At 31.6% G+C, this 15,248-nt stretch overlaps 5 protein-coding genes across 6 annotated transcripts; all 5 read right to left on the bottom strand.

The window, feature by feature from the left end:
• Positions 1–273: 273 nt before the first annotated feature.
• On the bottom strand, positions 274–2,676 carry LOC107361431 (uncharacterized). Its single transcript, XM_015928262.3, has 2 exons — positions 1,430–2,676; positions 274–979 (listed from the first exon to the last, which is right to left on the bottom strand). The coding sequence occupies exons 1-2, from the start codon at positions 2,425–2,427 to the stop codon at positions 418–420; spliced, it is 1,560 nt and encodes a 519-aa protein (XP_015783748.2). The 5' UTR covers positions 2,428–2,676; the 3' UTR covers positions 274–417.
• Positions 2,677–3,844: 1,168 nt separating this feature from the next.
• Positions 3,845–5,850, bottom strand: LOC149094564 (uncharacterized). Its single transcript, XM_089266501.1, has 2 exons — positions 4,583–5,850; positions 3,845–4,468 (listed from the first exon to the last, which is right to left on the bottom strand). The coding sequence occupies exons 1-2, from the start codon at positions 5,608–5,610 to the stop codon at positions 3,910–3,912; spliced, it is 1,587 nt and encodes a 528-aa protein (XP_089122627.1). The 5' UTR covers positions 5,611–5,850; the 3' UTR covers positions 3,845–3,909.
• A 1,402-nt stretch (positions 5,851–7,252) lies between these two features.
• On the bottom strand, positions 7,253–9,631 carry LOC112538723 (uncharacterized). Its single transcript, XM_025160600.2, has 2 exons — positions 8,496–9,631; positions 7,253–8,112 (listed from the first exon to the last, which is right to left on the bottom strand). The coding sequence occupies exons 1-2, from the start codon at positions 9,497–9,499 to the stop codon at positions 7,551–7,553; spliced, it is 1,566 nt and encodes a 521-aa protein (XP_025016368.1). The 5' UTR covers positions 9,500–9,631; the 3' UTR covers positions 7,253–7,550.
• Positions 9,632–10,101: 470 nt separating this feature from the next.
• LOC107361466 (uncharacterized) lies at positions 10,102–12,387 on the bottom strand. Of its 2 annotated transcripts, XM_025160599.2 has the most exons (3): positions 11,093–12,387; positions 10,771–10,821; positions 10,102–10,665 (listed from the first exon to the last, which is right to left on the bottom strand). In XM_025160599.2, exons 1-3 carry the CDS (start codon positions 12,088–12,090, stop codon positions 10,104–10,106), a joined length of 1,611 nt encoding a protein of 536 aa, XP_025016367.1. In that variant the 5' UTR covers positions 12,091–12,387; the 3' UTR covers positions 10,102–10,103. The 2 variants fall into 2 exon arrangements, with proteins under 2 accessions (XP_025016367.1, XP_015783788.1); XM_015928302.3 differs by lacking the exon at positions 10,771–10,821 and having other exon boundaries at positions 11,093–12,386.
• A 668-nt stretch (positions 12,388–13,055) lies between these two features.
• On the bottom strand, positions 13,056–15,075 carry LOC107361001 (uncharacterized). The gene is made up of 2 exons (XM_015927720.3): positions 13,925–15,075; positions 13,056–13,808 (listed from the first exon to the last, which is right to left on the bottom strand). Exons 1-2 carry the CDS (start codon positions 14,926–14,928, stop codon positions 13,247–13,249), a joined length of 1,566 nt encoding a protein of 521 aa, XP_015783206.3. The 5' UTR covers positions 14,929–15,075; the 3' UTR covers positions 13,056–13,246.
• Between the last annotated feature and the right edge of the window lie 173 nt (positions 15,076–15,248).

Here is a 15,248-nt window from a genome sequence, read left to right as displayed (position 1 = left end):
TTATCTGACTATCATCCAGAAGCCACAGGATCGAAGGATCGAGTCTATCTTTGGACCTCATGGTTTCTCCTCCCTTTCTCTCTTCTCTCTGTTAATTATTGTTGTCAAGTATAACTTATCGTAATATGAATATGTCAAATTATATTAACTTGTATAACTCGCTCATTTGCAAATAGTGCTCACGGCGCACACCTCAAAATGATTAAAAAACCAAAGAGTACATCACTCTGGAGAAATTAATATTTATAGGAATTTAATTTGGACAAGTTAATGGAAAAATTTAAGTCTTTTAATTTAACTCTTGAATCTGTTGGAAATATTAGTATAATTCATGTAATTCATGTAGCTCGAAAAATGAAAAATTCATTGCAATCTCTGCATCAATACTTAAAGTTTGGTGAATAAGGCACATGTATTTCAAAGGTCACAAAACTTTCTTTTATACAATGGTTTGATATATTTTGTCTGTAAAAATGTTGAGGCGAAGGCAATTAGCTGATTGGCACGAGCATTGGAACTGTCATAATAAAAATTTACATTCATGATTCGATACTTTTCAATCCATTTGTTCTCATTGATGAGGTAAACATGAATTTTTCCTGATGATTTATTGACCAAAATAACTTTGTCGTCCTTTGATTGTTGAGAAGTTAAGATTAAATCATTGAGACTCCATTTTTGCCCTTTGAAAGGATAACTCTTATTGAAGCTTCGAGTTTCGTGGTTGAATTGAATAAATTCGAGTTCCTCCGTCAGTATATAAACAACATTGTCCAAAATAGTGGCATGGAAAGATCTATCAGGTTCTTCATAAGTACAGCACCAATGTGGAGGGCCAACTGGGAAAAGGCCAAACCACTTTTTCTCGTCTGTAGTTTTACCAATCGCAATATATTTGTCAACAGATTCAAGATACGTATCTTGGGTACCATATAAATTCGGTTTCGTATCTTTTTCTTCCAAATAGCAGGCCAAGGAGCTAGAAGATAAAAAGAGAAAGAGATTAGACGGATAATTTTTGAGTATTTTATACTGGTATCCAGATGAAAAGACTAAAAATAAATACGCTAATATTTACTTCAAGTTTTGTAGAAGTTGGTATTTTAAAGAAAAAGAATAATTTCGGAATCTAAACATAAATTAGTTGAGAAAATTAAACATAGCCATCATACAACCATGAATAGAGGTGTTTGATAAGACTTCTACCATATTTTATAAGCATTTTTCATCACATCGATAGCAAAAATTTCAGCATTTATGAACAAGTTTGATAATGATCGAAAAAATGAGCTACAAAAATCGTGAATGAACATTTAAAGCCTGGTTTCATGTTTTTCTAACATTTCTCAAAGGCTTTAAATTTTTGTTGAAAGTTTTTGTCAATGGATAAATTTGAAAGACCATCTATGATCTGAAACTCTAAACATACCCTGATTGCGTCAGAAACTTAAGGATGATATCGGTCAATTGACCATAGCGGTTATCATCATCTTCTTCCATTTCAAGCCATCGAAATGTCTTTTTACTCCAATCGATTCGGATACCTTTTCGTCCAGAATCAAATACAATATCTGAAATGTGTTCTCCAGGAATAAATCCAAGTGATATTGAGTCATCTCGAGTAAAATCACCGATCGGCAAACGAAATAATTCAGTATCAAACACATTTATTGTTAAATTTGAATCATCAATTCGGTCAATAGAAATGAAGAAGTTTTGTTTACTACGATTGAATCCATATTCACAATCAGGAGAGGTAATTGAATCAAGATTTGGCAAGCCTTTGATTAACTTATTACTCTTTATTTTGGTTACATCAACAGGATCCATGAAAGACCAGCGTACACAATTTAATAGCTTTGGAAGTAATCGTTTTCTAGAACCAGTCCTTTTATTCACCCATCTTATGATTGCTTCAAAAACTTGGTATTCAGAGTAAATCATTAAATCTAATTTGAGAATATGTTCAACCGTCTCGACTGGATATTGCAAGAAGATATTTGTATTGGCGATCAGCAAGAAATGGCGACAAATAAAGTTGCCAATAACTTCGGAATTGATCAACTTGGTATTTTTTGTAACTTTGCTCAAAATAACTGGAATATGTTCAATCTTAAAATTGTTCTGGAAATAATTAAGACATGGTTGAAACAAACGGTCACTTATCATCAAATGATCAGCTACTTCGAAGATATCGATAACGTCCTCCAGTTGAATTAAAAAAGACCCACAATGAATCCAATTGAGGATAGAATCGAAGTTATGTTCATCAAAATCTAGTTCCACTTTGTTTTCCTTTGGTTTCAACGAATCATCACAAAATATTTTTTCAAAATATGGCACAGCTGAACAGATGAACTTTTTAGAAACATAATAAACATTTTTCCTAACAACAATTTTTAATTCCTCATCCGTGCTTTGATCCATTTCGTCCAAAATTGGTTAAGAGAGATTACACAAACAACTTATCAAAACTTAAAAAATAAACAATTTTTATAGGTACAGATTAAATCCTTCTCACGGTAAATAGTTTGTTTGCATTTTCTCGTTAGAAACCGGACTTAGGTTACATATCCGCGGGCTCTTATCAAACCAGAAATCACTAAAAGTACCTTTCGGAAAACACAGCAAACACTAAAATACCATCGACCAAGCTACAAATGTGTCGATGTTTGAAAGAACGCATTTTTTAAACCTCGTCTCTTGAGGCTCGTAACTAATGAAGCTAAGAAACTATGGTAACCACAGTGTTGTTAGGTACTTTCTGGTTCATAATTTTCTACCGCCAAATTTAAAAAGGAGAAAGCAGGATTCGCATTTTGATTTTGTCGCGACAATCAGAAATTTTTCATTTTTTCTTTCAAATTTTCATCTCAATGCAATCTCGAAGTCTTAACTTTGATAACATTGAACTTTGAATTAAAAATTGAATGGATGGTGCCAAGTTAATTATAAACTAATAAATGTAACTTTAATAAAACAAGCTGAGCCCCCGATCATGGCTGATAGTAAATTTCTTTTCACTGAATACAATAAATTCAATCCACACTTAAAGACTCGAAAGCTATATACAAAAGCATTTCCAAAGAGAAAACTAAAAAATTTTCGTTCATTTTGAGAGTTTTACAGTTGAAGCACCAGATATTCAACTTACTCTTTGCTCGAAAGACAGTTTTACATATACTCCTAACCCAACAATAAACCATCAATCTGAATACAAAAAAAGTTTTTCCCCCAAAGTCACTAGTAAAAGATGCGGATTCTGCATTTTTCCCCCACCCTGATTAAACGCTAATTTCTCAGCAACCTGAATTACGAGAAAGCTCTGACTATTTTTCGTCCCTGAAGTTTAATCAGGGCTTTTATTCTAAGTAAAAATTTTCTTTAGAACCCGTTTAGTTTGGTCACAATCTTCCCACAAAAATTTCATAGTTTGACTTAGATACTTAGATAATCAGCTGCTTCATAGAAACTAATCACATAATCCATTTGAATGATGAATGAATCCGTGTGAATCCAAACAAGAAGAGCATCAAAGGCACGTTCATCAAAATCCCTAGCCACTTTGTTTTTTCTTGATTCCAATTCATCGCCAGAAAACAATTTTTAAAATAAGGCACAACTGAACAAATGAACAATTTTAGAGACACAATATTCACATCTTCTATTTACAATTATCAGTTCGTCATCACAATTCTGATCCACTTCATCTATTATTGTCTTAATATCATAAAGCATCAAATTAAAACAATGAAAATTATTCTCATGGTTGTTATGAGAGCATTCAAAATAATGTAACAAGCATATTTCATCCGAACACCTAGTATAATTATATTCATAAAAATTGAAAAATTTACACGATTCACTTTCTTTATTTTAGTTCTGATGAATAACACGCATAGTTTATAGTCAAGTAAAAATTCTTCTATACAAAGGTTTGATATTTTTCATCTGTAAAAACGTTGAAGTGAAGGCAATCAGCTCATTCGAATTTACATTGGAATTGCTGGAGCCAAAGTTTTCAATGTTGATTCGATATTTTTCAATCCATTTCTTCTGATTAATGAAGTAAACATAAAACTTTCCTGATGATTTATTGATCAAAATAACTTTGTCGTCCTTTGATTGATGAGAAGTCAAGATTAAATCGTCGAAATCCCATTCTTGGTCTTTGAAAGGATAACTCTTATTGAAGCTTCGAGTTTCGTGGTTGAATTGAATAAATTGGAGTTGTCTCGTCAATATATAAACAACCTTGTCCAAAACAGTGACATGGAAATTGCGCTGGTCATCATATTGTTTGAACCAACCTAGAGGAAGAGCTGGGAATCGACCATACCACCTTTTCTCGTCTCTAGTTTTAGCAATCACAATATATTGGTCAACAGATTCAAGTAGCAAACTCTCTTCAACTATAGTTGGTATGGACGGTTTACTATCTGTTGCCTCCAAATAGCAGCTAAAAGCGCTAAGGATTGAGAAAAGAATGAATAAAGGTATTAATTTAAAAATTGACTTTTGGCAGAATATAAAATTTGGGAAACCATTAATGAACTAATACACGAACTAACATAGAACCTACCTAAGATTGAAAAACTGGATGATGGTGTGATGCAATTTACTGTAATTGATAGTGTTAACTTTTGAGTCAAGCCATCGAAATGTCTTTTTACTCCAATCTATTCGGATGGCTTTTCGTCCAGAATCAAATAAAATATCTGAAATGTTTTCTCCATGAAAAAAATCAAGTGTCATTGTATTATCTTGAGTGAAATCACCAACCGGAAAACAAGATAATTCATTATCAAAAACGTTTAGCCCTAACTTTGCATCATCTAGCTTCTGGATGGAGACGAAGTAGTTTTGCTTGCTACGATTTAATCCATATTCACAATCAGAAGAGATGATTGAATCCTGATTTGACAAGCCTTTGATTAAGCCATCAAGACTACCATTTATTTTAGTTAAATCAACAGGATCCATGAAAGACCAACGCACACAATTCAATAGCTGTGGAAGTAATCCTTTTCTAGAATCTGCATTCTTATTCACCCATTTCATGATTGATTCAAAAACTTGATATTCCGAGTAAACCATTAAATCTAATTTGAGAATATATTCAACTGTCTCAACTGGATAATCCAAGAAAACATTTGTGTTAATAATCTTCAAGAAATGGCGACAGATAAAGTAGTCAATAGCCTCTGAATTGATCAACTTGGAAACTTTTGTAACTTGAGGTAAAACAACTGGAAGATGTTCAATGGTGAACTTTTCATGAAAATAAGAATACCAAGGTCTAATCAAAGTTTCATCCATCATCAAGTAATCAGCTAGATTGTAACACTTTATCACATTATCCATTTGAACGATGAGTAAACCAGAGTGAACCCAGCTGAGAATCATATTGAAGATTTCTTCATCAAAGTCTAGTTCCACTTTGTTTTCCTTTGATTCCAATAGATTACTACAAAACATTTTCCCAAAGTAAGGCACAGATGAACAGATGAACTTTTTAGAAACATGAAATACATTTTTCCTAACAACAATTTTCAATTTAACATCCAAATTTTGATTTTCTTCGCTCATGGTAATGAATGAATGTAGCATTCAGGGGTAACAATATACAAACTTACAAAAATAAGACAATTACCTACATATAATTGTGCATCAAAATAGAGAAACAGTTTACTGTGAGTTTCTTGTTTAAACTTTGCATTCGCTGCAGATAACAAAATACCGGGTTATTCAGAAGTTACGCTTCAACTTTTTTTCTTTATACATGCGCTATCTGTGCGAATTTTTTTGTAACTTTTTTAAACATTGATATCCGTTTCCTTAGGTTTAGTTTTCAACGGTTTTTGAGCGATTGTGAAAAAATGACTTATCAGAGGTTCCCTGTCCGTTTACCACACTAATCCTTTGAGTAAACAAAAGCTTTAAATGTTTTACAATTTTGGGAGGAAAATGAGCTTTTAATTTTCTTTAAATTTTAAGTTAGAGTCAATGTTAAGTGGTAATTAATTTTTTTGGTTAATCAAACCCCATCATATCAGTACAAAGGTCTAAGCATTCAGTTAATGAAATACATATACAGCATTATATAATACATATCTGCATAAAAATTTCTATTGTTTATTAAGTATTTTTCTAAATGTATCTTCGTCTCTGGTTTTTTGATAGATAACCTTATTGGTTTTTAATTTGATCGAGTCAAGTATAACATTTCAAATTGTTTTTATTGATTAATCGATGAATATAAATTTCACAAACCCCAAATTTCCCACCTCATAAAGTTAAATCATCTTTTTCTCATCCCGTTTTGACTCAAGTTTTAAATATTACTGTATCTACTGGGTCTCCTTAAAACAGTTGAAATAGCTTAGTTTCACGAAAGTTTGTAAATAAGTTAAATAGTTATTCAGTTAAATTGTTCCCGTCTCTACTCAGAATGTTGTTAAACCTTTTGCTCAGATTACCTAAGGAATTTTATTTCAACTAAATTTTTCATAAAATAGCAAGGACCATTCAATGATTATTTTGCGGATTTGTCATAATTGTTTGAATGACGAATAGAATCAGCATGAGAATTTATATTTAGCTTGAGTCAAAGCTTGAGTTTGAGCTTTTTTGATGGCAATAAGTTTCTCGTAGCAAATGTTGTTTTCATTTTTATTGCGATGTTCAATTCCCTTTTCAGTCAACAAGATAACAGTTGGATCGTCATAAGGGATAGACTTCCACACAGAAGGCCTAGTAACGACAACACTAAAAAGACAAATTAATAGCGCTAAAATTTCCTCTCTAGCTGTATCAAGAAAACATTAAGCGCTCAAAACAGCTATTAAGCTGTCAACAGTTGGAAGTAAGCAAATGAGTGTTTGCTCACAACATGAAAAATCACCTATGAATTGATAGCCATACAAAAAGAGCGCATGATAAAAGATTTAAGTTGTCAAAATATACTGCATTTCAACTTTTGTCTCTAAATAAGCATTTAAAACAAAAAAAGAGATTTCATTCTAATAAAAAACAGCCCATAATGAACAAAAATTAAAACACCAGCTGTTTTGGTGGTGAAAACACCAGAAAACCGGGAAACACGTGGTTAAAGATCAGAATTAGACCGATCATTTTGATCATTTGGCTAAAGAATAACCAACGGAAGAGTTTCAACGAATCCCACTCTCTACTCACAGTCTAATGAAAATAGTAAAGCTAAAGTTTTAAGACAAAGAATTTATTTTGGTCATGTTAGTTTCGTAAGAATGTAAATTCACATTAATTTTCTTTAGCGAACAATCGAAGAAATTCATTCTTTCATTATGTTTCGAATTTAGTCTATCCTAATTTCATGTATCGATTTTCATGAATAATCACAATATGGATTGTATTGACAGTTGGATTTTTTTAAATAAAAGGCATGGTAAGTACACTTTGTATATTGCATGAATGTTCGCAATTTGTCTTATAATTTACATGAAAAGGAAATTAAATTCAGATTAAATGTTGGTCATATTGAACTGCTAACTGTTAGAAAGCTGTAAGAGTTATAAAAAGTCTCGCCTAAACAATGGTTTTAAATTTTTCAGAAACGTTGAGGTGAAGGCAATCAACTTATCAACACCTTCATAAGAATCGTTGGAATTAGGATTTACATTTAAAATATTATATTTTTCAAACCATTTCTTCTGCTTAATGCAATAAACATAAAATTTTGCGGTGCATCTATCGATCAGAATTATCTTATCATCTTCTGTATGAAGAGATGTTAAGATTATGTGTTTAACCGGCAAACAATCAGCATCTTCAAATAGTTTAATCTTTTTGTATGAACGGGTTTCCATATTAAATTGGAAAAAATCCTTACGCGATGTGAAGACATAAAGAATTTTGTCCAAAATAGTCGCATGGAAGTCAAAATCATAATGATTATCGTATTTATTGAATTGTCTCGAAGTAGTCGCTGGGAAAATACCAAAATATTCCCTTTCTCCTTCAGTTTCTCCGATGTAGACAAATCCATCATTATATTCAACCAATAAATATGAGTTACTGGGAATTTCATCTCCAAGTGCAGTAGCTTTAGCATCCAAATAGCAGGAATATTGACTGAAAAATCAAAGTAAAATTAAGATTGAGACTAATTTGGTGATCTCTAAATGCAATAATAAAATCGTGACCCACTGTTAACCCTTTTCCTAGTTCCCTTAGATTGTACCGTTAGTAAAGTACGACAATACACTTGTAACATTCTGAGTGAATGTATCACATCAATCCCATTCAAATTGTAGTCAGTAAATAATGTCTCAAATTATTCGCAAACTTGTTGAAACTTGAAAAACTTTGATGCAATCTTGAAAATTTGAACGACAAACAAAGAAATATATAAAGAAAAAACTCAAGGATTTGAAAACTCAAGAAAAGAGTCTTGGTGTAATTAAAATGGAACATCAAGTAGCAAAGCGATTTAGCGTTTTAAAGAATAAACATACCTACGATCATCCTGAAAATTGACAATCAATTTATGAATTTCCGGGTAATAGGGTTTATAGTGCTCACTATCAAGTTTAGAAAATGTCTTTTTGACCCAATCAACTCGGATACATCTTCTTCCAGCATCAAACAAAATATCTGAAATGTTTTCTCCATGAACGAATTCAGTTGACATTGTATTATCTTTAGTGAAATCGCCGATCGGTAAACAAAATAAATCTTTATCGAATATATTTATCCGTAACTTTGAATTAGCTAATTTCAGGAGTGAGACGAAGAAGTTTTGTTTAGTACGATTGAATCCACAGTCACTCTTGGAGGAAAGGATTGAATCAAAGCTTCTTAGAGCCTTTATTAATTCATTTTTCTTAACCTTTGATAATCCAACAGGATCCATGAAAGACCAACGCACGAATTTCAATAGGCTTGAAAGGAATTCTTTTCTTGAATCAACATTCTTATTTACCCATTTCATGATTGATTCAAAAACTTGATATTCAGAATAATCCATTAAATCTAATTTGAGAATATGTTCGATTGTTGCAACTGGATAATCCAAGAAAACATCAGTGTTGGCAATCTTTAAGAAATGGCGGCAGATGAAGTAGTCAATAACTTCTAAATTGATCAACTTGGTAGTTTTTGTAACTTTGCTTAAAATAACTGGAATATGTTCAATGGTAAAATTATTGTGGAAATAATTAAGACATGGTTTAAACAAACGTTGACTTATCATCAAATAATAAGCTGCTTCATAGAAACTAATCACATAATCCATTTTAATGATAAATATTTCTGTGTGGATCCAGTTAAGAAGAGCATCGAAGGCACGCTCATCAAAATCTAGAGTCACTTTGTTTTCCCTTGATTCCAATTCATCACCTGAAAACAATTTTTTAAAATAAGGTACAACTGAACAAATGAACTTTTTTGACACACAATATTCACATCTTCTATTCACAATTTTCAGTTCTTCGTCACAAACTTGATAGACTTCAGACATAATGAAACACTGAGAAAATAAAATCACCAAAACACATGAAAAATAGTCGATAGCGAAGTACTAAAAAAATATTTTAAAAGCATAAAGTTAGTCTTGGAGTCATAAAATGTAAATTGTGTTTACATCAAGAAGTGTTCATTCAGCTCAGATGTTTTTACTGCTTACTATTGATAAGGGCGGGACTTACACGTTATGTTGCGTAAAGTCAAATAGTGTAAATCAAGTAGCCGTCGTATGCCATCAATATTAGTATAAACTATGTTATTCAGATGATGGGTAAGTTTCTTAAGGAACTTAACCGATTAAATCTTGAAACATGTTTCGAGTGCAAAGAATTATCATCTTAACATTCATCAATTCTAAGTTCAAGTTGTGCTTTCTATTCATTTGATCTCTCTGCTATTGAGATTTGAAGGTGACGTGACAGTACTATCCATTTTCATTATTGTTAACGAATAATTTTGTAAATAATAAAAGAGTTTATTTTAAATTATTATAATAATCATAATCATATGCATAAAAATTGGGAATAAACTCGAAAAATAAAAATTCATTGCAATTTCTGCACCAACACTTAAAGTTTGGTGAATAAGGCACAAGTATTTCAAAGGTCACAAAACTTTCTTTTATACAATGGTTTGATATATTTTGTCTGTAAAAATGTTGAGGCGAAGGCAATTAGCTGATTGGCAGGAGCATTAGAACTGTCAGAATAAAAATTTACATTCATGATTCGATACTTTTCAATCCATTTCTCCTGATTAATGAGGTAAACATGAATTTTTCCTGATGATTTATTGACCAAAATAACTTTGTCGTCCTTTGATTGTTGAGAAGTTAAGATTAAATCATTGAAACTCCATTTTTGCCCTTTGAAAGGATAACTCTTATTGAAGCTTCGAGTTTCGTGGTTGAATTGAATAAATTCGAGTTCCTCCGTCAATATATAAACAACTTTATCCAAAATAGTGGCATGGAAAGATTGATCAGGTTTTTTGTCGAAATAGCACCAATCTGGAGGTACAACTGGGAAATGACCGCACCACTTTTTCTCGTCTTCAGTTTTACCAATCGCAATATATTTGTTAACAGATTCAAGAAACACACCATGGGTAGAATATAAATTCGGTTTAGTATCTTTTTCTTCCAAATAGCAGGCCAAGGAGCTAGAAGATAAAAAGAGAAAGAGATTAGACGAAGAATATTTGAGTATTTTATACTGATATACAGATAAAAAAGACTAAAAAGTAAATAAATACACTAATATTTACTTTAAATTTTGTAGAAGTTGCAATTTTAAAGAAAAATCATATTTTCGGAATCTAAACAGAAAATTAATTGAGATGATTATACAACTATGAGTAGTGGTTTTATGATATGACTTCTATCATATAAGCATTTTCCATCACATCGATAGCAAAAATTTTAGCATTTATGAAGAAGTTTGATAATGAAATACAAAAATCGTGAATGAACATGAAGTTCTTTTCATGTTTTTCTAACATTTCTCAAAGGCTCTAAAATTTTTGGTGAAATTTTTTGTGAATGGATAAATTTTGAAAGACAATCTAAGATCAGGGACTTTAAACATACCCTGATTGCGTCAAAAACTTAACGATGATATTGGTCAATTGATTATAGCGGTTTTCATTATCGCCTTCCATATCAAGCCATCGAAATGTCTTTTTACTCCAATCTATTCGGATACCTTTTCGTCCAGAATCAAATACAATATCTGAAATGTTTTCTCTAGGAATAAATCCAAGTGATATTGAGTCATCTTGAGTAAAAGCACCGATCGGCAAACGAAATAATTCAGTATCAAACACATTTATTGTTAAATTTGAATCATCAATTCGGTCAATAGAGATGAAGAAGTTTTGTTTACTACGATTGAATCCATATTCACAATCAGGAGAGATAATTGAATCAAGATTTGACAAGCCTTTGATTAACTTGGCATTCTTTATTTTAGTTACATCAACAGGATCCATGAAAGACCAGCGTACACAATTTAATAGCCTTGGAAGTAATCGTTTTCTAGATCCAGTCCTTTTATTCACCCATCTTATGATTGCTTCAAAAACTTGGTATTCAGAGTAAATCATTAAATCTAATTTGAGAATATGTTCAACTGTTTCAACTGGATATTGCAAGAAGATATTTGTATTGGCGATCAGCAAGAAATGGCGACAAATAAAGTTGTCAATAACTTGTAAATTGATCAACTTAGTAGTTTTTGTAACTTTGCTTAGAAAAAGTGGAATATGTTCAATGTTAAAATTGTCCTGGAAATATTTAAGACATGGTTTAAACAAACGGTCACTTATCATCAAATGATCAGCTACTTCGAAGATATCGATAACGTCCTCCAGTTGAATTAAAAAAGACCCACAATGAATCCAATTGAGGACAGAATCGAAGTTATGTTCATCAAAATCTAGTTCCACTTTGTTTTCCTTTGGTTTCAACAAATCATCACAAAATATTTTTTCAAAATATGGCACAACTGAACAGATGAACTTCTTAGAAACATAATAAACATTTTTCCTAACAACAATTTTTAATTCCTCATCCGTGCTTTGATCCATTTCGTCCGTGATAAATTGGTTAAGAGATATTACACAAAAACTTATCAAAACTTTAAAAACAAACAAATTTTATAGCTACAACTGTAATCCTTCTCATATTAAACAGTTTGTATTTTATTGTTAGAATCCGCACTTTGGTTAAAATATCCGCGAGCTCTTATCAAACCAGAAATCACTAAAAGTAACTTTCAGTAAACACATAAAACACTAAAATACCATCGACCAAGCTACAAATGTGTCGATGTTTGAAAGAACGCATTTTTTAAACCTCGTCTCTTGAGGCTCGTAACTAATGAAGCTAAGAAACTATGGTAACCACAGTGTTGTTAGGTACTTTCTGGTTCATAATTTTCTACCGCCAAATTTAAAAAGGAGAAAGCAGGATTCGCATTTTGATTTTGTCGAGGCAATCAGAAAGTTTTCATTTTTTCTTTGTAAATTTTAATCTCAATGTAATCTCGAAGTCTTAACTTTGATAACATTGAAATTTGAATTAAAAATTGAATGGATGGTGCCAAGCTAATTATAAACTAATAAATGTATACAATGTAACTTTAATAAAATATTAATAAATAAAGCTCTCAATTCAGGTTCACTGTATCTACTGTCATCGTTCATCCTTTAATTAACTTAACATACTAACATTAAATACAAGTTTCGTATAAACTGTCATCGATCTTAAGATAATCAGCTGCTTCATAGAAACTAATCAGATAATCCATACGAATGATGAATAATTCTGTGTGAATCCAGTCAAAAAGAGCATCGAAGGCACGCTCATCAAAATCTAGAGTCACTTTGTTTTCCCTTGATTCCAATTCATCGCCAGAAAACAATTTTTAAAATAAGGCACAACTGAACAAATGAACAATTTTAGAGACACAATATTCACATCTTCTATTCACAATTATCAGTTCGTCATCACAATTCTGATCCACTTCATCTATTACTGTCTTAATATCATAAAGCATCAAATTAAAACAATGAAAATTATTCTTATTGTTGTTATGAGAGAATGTCAATTGTGTCAATTCTAAATAATGTAACAGGAATATTTCATCCGAACACCTTGTATAATTATTATTCATTCATAAAAATTGAAAAATTTACACGATTCACTTTCTTTATTTTAGTTCTGATGAATAACACGCTTAGTTTATAGTGAAGTAAAAATTCTTCTATACAAAGGTTTGATATTTTTCATCTGTAAAAACGTTGAAGTGAAGGCAATCAGCTCATTCGAATTTACATTGGAATTGCTGGAGCCAAAGTTTACAATCTTGATTCGATATTTTTTTATCCATTTTTTCTGATTAATGAGGTAAACATAAAACTTTCCTGATGATTTATTGACCAAAATAACTTTGTCGTCGTTTGTTTGATGAGAAGTCAAGATTAAATCGTTGAAATTCCATTTCTTGTCTTTGAATGGTTCACTTTTATTGAAACATTTAGTTTCGCAATCGAATTGAATAAATTGGAGTTGTCTCGTCAATATATAAACAACCTTGTCCAAAATAGTGACATGGAAAGTACGCTTGTCATCGTAATTTGTCCAACCTATGGGAAGAGCTGGGAATCGACCATACCACCTTTTCTCGTCTCTAGTTTTACCAATCACAATATATTGGTCAACAGATTCAAATAGCAAACTCTCTTCAATGATAATTGGTGAAGACGGTTTACTATCTGGGGCTTCCAAATAGCAATGAAAAACGCTAAGGATTGAGAAAAGAATGAATAAAGGTATTAATTTAAAAATTGACTTTTGGCAGAATGTAAATTTTGGGAAACCATTAATGAACTAATACATGAAAAAACACATAGAACCTACCTAAGATTGAAAAACTGGGTGATGGTGTGATGCAATTTCTCGTAATTGATATCCTCAACTTTTGAGTCAAGCCATCGAAATGTCTTTTTACTCCAATCTATTCGGATACCTTTTCGTCTAGAATCAAATAAAATATCTGAAATGTTTTCTTCGTGAAAAAAATCAAGTGTCATTGTATTATCTTGAGTGAAATCACCAATCGGAAAAAAAGATAATTCATTATCAAATACGTTTACGCGTAACTTTGAATTAGCTAATTTCAGGAGTGAGACGAAGAAGTTTTGTTTAGTACGATTGAATCCATATTCACAATCAGAAGAGATAATTGAATCCAGATTTGAGAAGCCTTTGATTAAGCCATCAAGTCTACCCTTTATTTTAGTTACATCAACAGGATCCATGAAAGACCAACGCACACAATTCAATAGCTGTGGAAGTAACTCTTCTCTTGAATATTCTTTGCTCACCCATTTCATGATTGATTCAAAAACTTGATATTCAGAGTAAACCATCAAATCTAATTTGAGAATATATTCAACTGTCTCAACTGGATAATCCAAGAAAAAATTTGTGTTAATAATCTTCAAGAAATGGCGACAGATAAAGTAGTCAATAGTCCCTGAATTCATAAACTTGGAAACTTTTGTAACTTGAGGTAAAACAATCGGAAGATGTTTAATGGTGAACTTTTCATGAAAATAAGAATACCAAGGTCTAAGCAAAGTTTCATCTATCATCAAGTAATCAGCTAGATTGTAACACTTTATCACATTATCCATTTGAAGGATGAGTAAACCAGAGTGAATCCAGTTGAGAATTATATCGAAGATTTCTTCATCAAAATCGAGTTCCACTTTGTTTTCCTTTGATTCCAATAGATTGCTACAAAACATTTTCTCAAAGTAAGGGACAGATGAACAGATGAACTTTTTAGAAACATAAAATACATTTTTCCTGACAATAATTTTCAATTCCTCATCCAAATTTTGACTGTCTTCGCTCATGGTAATGAATGTAGCATTCAGGGGGAACAATATACAAACTTATAAAATAAGACAATTACCCATATACTGGGTGTTAGAAAATCAATTAGACCTGTTTGAATACAAATTGCTTGAAGAGGTTGCAGGGTCAAAGTTTTCAATGGTCTTGCTCTATAGCCGAAGGTAGTTGACAGGTAGCCGAACTTAGATGGCAGCGCTGTTCCGTTTCCGCTTCTAAAGGCTGTATTCAAAAATTTTGACCTTTTACTTTGAGCCTGTTTTCGACTATTTCTAGTTTGATTTTACTCTGATTTTTTTGTGTACGCTACCTATGAATTGAT

This window comes from Tetranychus urticae, chromosome 1 (genome assembly GCF_039701765.1).
Source record: "Tetranychus urticae isolate SD_2017Ah chromosome 1, NJAU_TeUrti_SD_1.0, whole genome shotgun sequence".
NCBI classification, from domain to species: domain Eukaryota; kingdom Metazoa; phylum Arthropoda; class Arachnida; order Trombidiformes; family Tetranychidae; genus Tetranychus; species Tetranychus urticae.
Note: the sequence above shows the minus strand (reverse complement) of the source record. Positions and strands in the feature narration are given on the sequence as shown.